Source organism: Gavialis gangeticus, unplaced genomic scaffold, assembly GCF_001723915.1.
Source record: "Gavialis gangeticus isolate Ggan-Ray unplaced genomic scaffold, GavGan_comp1, whole genome shotgun sequence".
NCBI lineage: Eukaryota > Metazoa > Chordata > Crocodylia > Gavialidae > Gavialis > Gavialis gangeticus.
The window spans coordinates 32,992,405-32,999,071 of NW_017729008.1; the positions used below are offsets into that span (position 1 = coordinate 32,992,405).

At 39.7% G+C, this 6,667-nt stretch overlaps 1 protein-coding gene across 4 annotated transcripts in view; it reads left to right on the forward strand.

Annotated features, from left to right (window-relative positions):
- USP6NL (USP6 N-terminal like) overlaps positions 1 to 5,361 on the forward strand; it is a 222,427-nt gene extending 217,066 nt beyond the window's left edge. For all 4 annotated transcript variants that reach the window (XM_019509570.1, XM_019509571.1, XM_019509573.1 and 1 more), the window contains one exon: positions 1,630 to 5,361. In XM_019509570.1, the coding sequence (XP_019365115.1) occupies positions 1,630 to 3,068 (1,439 nt within the window). In that variant the 3' untranslated portion in view covers positions 3,069 to 5,361. The remainder of the gene's footprint in view (positions 1 to 1,629) is intronic.
- The last annotated feature ends 1,306 nt before the right edge of the window (positions 5,362 to 6,667 follow it).

Consider the following 6,667-nt stretch of genomic DNA (forward strand, 5'->3'; position numbering starts at 1 on the left):
CCACGCACACCACCCCCCCACCCCCCAGCTGCCAGGGGCACCGAGTTCATGAACTCAAATGCCGTTCATGAACACAGTGCCTTAGTTGCAGATTTTGACCTTCATGGGGGATACGAGAACGTATCCCCCTGCGAATGGCAAGGGTCACCTATACCTCACTTGGGGAAGGAGAGGATGACTTAGGCTAGGTACAGACATTCACAAAGCCAGAGGCAGAGTCAATTTAAGTTGCGTGATTTTTCTATAAACAGCGGGGCACAAATCTTAGATTGGGTTCTGCCATTTTTAAATCAGTCTATCTGTGCCTGGCCTTAGGCAGAAAGGTTTGTGTGAACTGTAATATAAGCATCATCAGACAGACGGCAGAGCTATCATTTCATTATTTAGAATTCTTTTTCATGGGTGCAGTCTGGACTAGCACTGACTCTTAAGAGACTAGCAATTAAGCATGGCATATGGGCTGATATGTGCTCGTAACCAAAAGAGAGCGTCTTCCACGTATATCTTCCCCTTGCAAATGCTGTTCTTTTAATGGCATCTCAGTCAGAACAAAAACGTTATGGTAAAAGCAGACCTCCGATATCCCCCAGCACTGTGGATCTTGCAGTAAAAGCCCATTATCTCACTTCACGTGTCCAAAATAACACATTTTTCCTAGGACAATCGCAGCTAATTTGAGTTAACTACCATCCATTCCAGGGATAAGCTCTGTGTGCAAAGGGCTTTGCTGCTCCCAGGTTTTGATCAATCAGAATCAAAATGCGACATCTATTTTTTACCCTTAGTGTTCACATTTGAATACTATAGTGATGGAGGCTATAAGTCCTTTGGTATTCAAACCAATTCTCTTATACGTAGAATGGCAGAGAACTTAAATAATTAAATAAATAAAGCAAGCACCTAGGAAGAATCTCCAAGTGATGTTGTCTCTTATTACTACAGCACAGAAGATTTTTTAACAAAGGGTTAAAGAAAGCAGTGAAGTGTCACTGCAAATAATAATGGTGAGTTCTCCCCAGATGTGGGGGAAATGAGCATGAAGGCTTTTGTTGGCAAGTCTAACAAACCCATGATAGGAAGTCTTGTTGGCAAGTGTAACAAAAGCCATGATAAATACATGGATTGGCTAGAAGTTGGACTTTAATTTCCTAAATAAGAGACAAGGTACAGGGCAGGGCTAGGGCCTGAAAGGCCTTGAAAGTGGAGAGAAGCAGCTTATATATGATGGAGGAGAGAAGGCAGACCCATTGGAGGGATGCAAAGAAAAGGAACAGTGACATGGAAAAAGTGACAGGCTAGGAAAATAGTCTTTGCTGCAGCCTTCTAGATGCATATGAGCAGGGCAAGGCTCCATTTCTCAAGGTCAGAGAGGGAGAGATGTTGCGGAGAATGGAGATATGAGATGCTGACATCCTAAATGAGAATTTTAGCTGTGTGGGTACATACAGAAAGCTGTATCTTTGAGCCATTAAGCAGCATGAATCAGCAAGATTTAAACAGAATCTGGCTGCAAGGCTCTAGAGTGAGATATGAATTAAAGATTACTTAAAGTAATGATTTCAGTGGGTGGGTATGTATACAAAAACAATTAATGCACTCTAATGTTACTGTTCTTTGTCTTCTTTTTAGGTAAAGATGATGAATTTCCCAAGAAGCCATTGGGACAAATTCCACCAGACCCACAGCCTGGTGTGCTTAACCTTACTCACATGCTCAATGGACAGAACAATACTGGTACACAGGCAGCACAGAGGACAGAGAGAAAACCGTCTTCTGAAGAAGTTCAAGCAAATTCACCAAATAACAGGAGAAGAATGAATTCCCTGGAAAAGAGGCCTTCATTCAAACAACAGAAGTCTGGGCCCCTGGATACACGGAGTGGGAACTCCAAGAATGATATAGATATCAGAAAAAAGCCTCAGCCAACAGCACAAGACACTTCCAGGCAATACAATAATGCAGCTGCTAACCAAAATTCGAATGCTACTTCAAACCCAAGAAGGGAATTTGTACCTAAGTGGAATAAACCATCAGATATCAAAGTTATTGAAAAGACCACCAGATTTAATGCTGAGGTCAAAGGTAGAACAGTAATCCATTCTGTTTCAGGCATGCCACCAAGTCCCGGAGAACCACAGCCATTGAATGTAAAGCAAAAGATAAGGGTTTTGGATGTTGATGAAGGTAAGCGAGGGTCTAACGCATCACAGTATGACAATGTTCTTGAAGTTGACCATGAGAATGAGAATCTTGTTGAGGAAGAGCTAGAGAGAGCTCACGTGCACAGTCCCAGGAATGTAATGTACTCTAATTCTCCTAGAAAGCAAGTGGAAAAAATCCCTAGTCCACTAAAAATATCCAGCAATTATGCCTTCAATTCACAACTGAGAACCCCACGGTATTCATCTCAATCTGATGGATCAAGTCATGGATTGAATGTAAAACCACCACTGCCATCTTATAATAACCCACCTACTTACCATGGAAACTCTCCAAAGCATGCCTCCAATATAATGAATTCTGGTTTTATATCTCCTCAGTATAATCATGGGAATCGAACCAGCCCTTCTAGTAGACCGTACGGTTCTGTCTTTTCAACAGAGTTTTTTCCTGATAAACCACATATGAACTCTTATCCTGCCAATCACCAAAATCCTTTGTCTCCAACTCCTAATAGAATAGAAGTTCTGCCTTTTGATGCCTATCCCAGCAGCTCTAGATCACCTACCAGCGTCAAATTCATAATTCCTCCAGTGGATTATTCCAGCAGAGTGTGGCCAGATGCTCCCTATGTGCACAGACCTGAAACATACGGGCAGCCTTGGAACCAAGATGCTAACCGAAGCCACTTGGATAACTTACAGAAATATCCATCCTTTCAGGCAGCACCTCTTCATGACCATAATCTTCCAACTGTTTCCGTGGATGGTTCAATAAGATACAGAACTTCACCAACCTTGGAAGAATATGGTTCACCACAATATCAATATTCAAGCCCATCATCCCATGTCCAGCCCCACAGAAGCCGAAGTGATGGGTTGTCTATGCATGAATCAATACTTCTGTGAAAACTAATCTATGCTAGCTGAAAAAGACAGGAACCAAAAACACTAAAGAGATAGTGCTGTGTTTATAATTATCCAGATCAGTATTTTATACAGAATTTGGACAGTTCATGCAAGTCTCTGAGAAATAAGAAATCTATTTCAGAGCAGTTTCACAGTTTGACTGGAGACTAGTTGAGCGCTTAAACCTGCATTGAGCCCGTTGAAAGGGATCTAATGCAGATAAGCATAGCAATAGCAATAGCGTCATATGCATAACATGGCCGATACTACCATTGTTTCTTAAATTGAAGTAACTTGTGTAGAGAAATGATCTATTTGCCTAACACATGTAACACATTTTCAAGCTGTAGTTTGACATTACAATGCACTGTATAATTATATGTGTGCGCTTGTATGCATAAACTTTATGTGTGTGTGTATGTGTGTGTGTATGTGTATATATATGTATACACACATACACACATATTTATGTGGAGAAGACCTAAAGAGTTCTGCATATATATATATATATATATATATATATATATATGGAGAAGAACTAAAGAGTTTAAAATGTAGATGCATTTACTCTTGGGCTAAATTTGAAGTATTTTTCAGTTTAATTATTTTATGTGTAATTTATTTGATAAATGAACCCATTCATTTTGAATGGGCTCTTCCTGTTATTCAGGTATCAACTGCCTCAGTAACCCAGAATCTGATCTGAGTTGGAGAGATGCTTTGGGATTATTAATGTATTCTTACCTGGGATGATATTGCCCAGGTAATCTCCTCTCCTTTTTGGCTATTGAATTGCCTTTTCTATAAGAAAATGGAACAGGCAGACAGAAAACCATGAAGCCAAAAACGGTGTCTGATCTGGCCAACAATGGTGCTTTAAAATCAGGGCAGTCTATAAGGACAGCATGTCTCTAGGGTATGGGTGAACTTTTGGCACAGATTTTCTACCTTTGCACCCAAATCCAGTTTCACAATGTGATGCTTTGTGTCCCTGTTGAAGTCCTCCGAAGTGTTTGAGCACAACATGCAAAGTGCCAGATGCAGAAGTAATCCTGCATTCTTGGCATGATGCTCATGCCAAGGAGTCAGACTTAGGAAGTCAGTTGTAGGGTACACTACTGGATTGCCAAATAGTCCTCTTATAGGTACAAAAAAATTGCCAGCCCCTTGACGTGTTGGGAGTAAGACATGCAGCCCTCTTAAGCTCTGTCATGTCAGTACCTTACTATGTTTTGCCCTCCTTTTTCCAAAGAGCCAGTAGGCTCATGTCCATGGCTGGGCAAATGCTTCTGCACCGTTAGGCTGTTGAGAAAAATTTGTGTAATGTCTTATACTAAAGTGACCCAGACTGTTAATAGGAAGTTTCCTAGATTCCTTGTCATTTAAATGTCACTGGTTAGTGCTTGCAGCCTTTTGTAACTACCTTTCCTTTTGTTTTCATCCACTGTGAAATGAAAAAGCGGCATTCTTAGGGTGCAATCCTCTGAGCTGCTGAACACCACGTGGAGGGTGCTGAGCACTCATTGAAGCTAATGGGAGTGAAAGGTTGTAAGAGCCTGGCGAGTTTGAGCCCTTGCAGGCTCTTAACAGAAGAGATTTCTAACTCTTAAATACCAAAACAGCAGCATCAGAATCAGGCTGGGTGTTGGGGAGGTGTTTTGAAGGGTTTGTTAGCAGTATACACTGAATGCAACATTGAACGCTAGAAAACATAACTTTTTTTTTCTTTAAAGATTGAGCTTTAGTGCCTATTCTTGCTGCAGGTTGGCTCTCTAAGTTGTAAGGTACAGAAGTAATTTTTTTTAATGGAAGCAATCTTTAGTTAGGATATTTCACAAACTTTTTTGTGTATATAAGGAGCCTGATGTAATTTTTAATAAACTGGGCAATTTTATATTTAAAAAATAATTGCAGAGAAATAACAGTAGCAAGGCACTACACTGAAACTCTAAAATTGAAATTGTGATGCTAAATATTATTTGGGCTTACCTTAGTTTTGATTGCTTATAGCAGCTTAGAAATGTCTGTATATATTAATATGGCTAAGCATAATAATCCCAAAGTTTAACCATGGTTCTGTGATACATTATAAATAAAGCTGTACAATTTACTTTGTGCAAACAGCACAAGGCTGCTCCAAAATATGTATCAACACTAGTAAATACTGTAGATTTTTTATATATAAAATATATACACACTATTTTCTTACGTCATCTGCAACAGTTTTATAACTGTGTATCCTATTTTGATGTGACCATATTTTTAACATGTTAAATAATAATAATTAAGTCTTTGTTGTTTTTGTGCCTTTTTTTACCATGTTTGATTATGCTCATAGTTAAGGTATACTTCTTTTCTTCCCAGGATGAATGATGCACATGGTTTGATAATGTAGGCCCTTTTTACTTTGTCTCCGCATTTTACTTTTTGACTCAGCAATATCAGTATAGTCCTTAGAAAGCCTCTTCACCATTCCAGCAGCAGACAGGTATTGATTGTAGTCTTCTTCATTGTTAAAGCAGTGTTTGCAATATTTTTGGAAACCAGGAATTTGAACTGTCATCCTAATTTTCCTGCCCTCTCCCAATATTGTCACCTACTATGAGTCAACAACAGTGGACCATGAAGCCTTTACAGTTGTATTAATGACAGAGCAAATCTTTTTTTCTATGGATTTAATGTGGCAGAGCCACCTGTACTGTTTTATAGAGAAAGAAGCATATTCTTGCTTATAAAATCCAGTTATTTAGTAGTAATTAAAGGCATTCTCAACACCCAGGATGTCATTCCTGTTAGTTAACAAAAAACTCAGGGTTACAAAACATAGCAAAACACAAGTAGCAGTATCTTTTGCATAAGAAATCCTACTTTGGCAGGGGTCGTGACAAATGAGATGTCCTCACAATTTCTTGATTTTCTTATTCTAAAGTGTGCAAACAGTAAATGTAGATACATAAATACTCTTGGCTAAGTCCTCCCAAAATTTCAGAGAGTTTAAGGTGAGGACGGACTGCTAGATTCTATAGTCCAAAATGTTGTAATACATGGCATTTTCATCCAGGTGCCTGTATTAAGTATAAGGACTTTGGCTGGACTAAATTATTGCATCACAGAAAACAGGCAAGAGGTGTTGACACTACCCAGCAGTGGCGGGTCCAGATGATCCCAGCTGGCCGTGGATGCTGTAGAAGAAGCCGAAAAACCTCTTCCGGTCTCTGCCAATCTAATCTGGCCATAAAATTCCTTCCTAGCTCCCAATCTGATGGTCAGTCTGAACTGGGATATGTGAACGCTTCAGCTAAGCAGCCAGGAGAGAGAATTTGATACTACTCAAGAGCATTGATTCAGCTTGTCTGATGTCCCATCTCTATCTCTGGTCAATCTGTAATGGTTTAGAAGATGATGTGTATTGGGGGGGGGGGGAGGAAGAAACAAAGTAGCCAATTGTATATCCTTCCTGACCCCTGCTGCCAACTTATCTGAAAGCCTGAAGCATGAGGTTTGATTATAAGCATTGTCATAATGCAGAGGTAAAAATTTTGGGAGTATTGAAAGCAGGCCATCCCAACCTTTCTGAAGAAGTATGAAGGAAGGAGGTA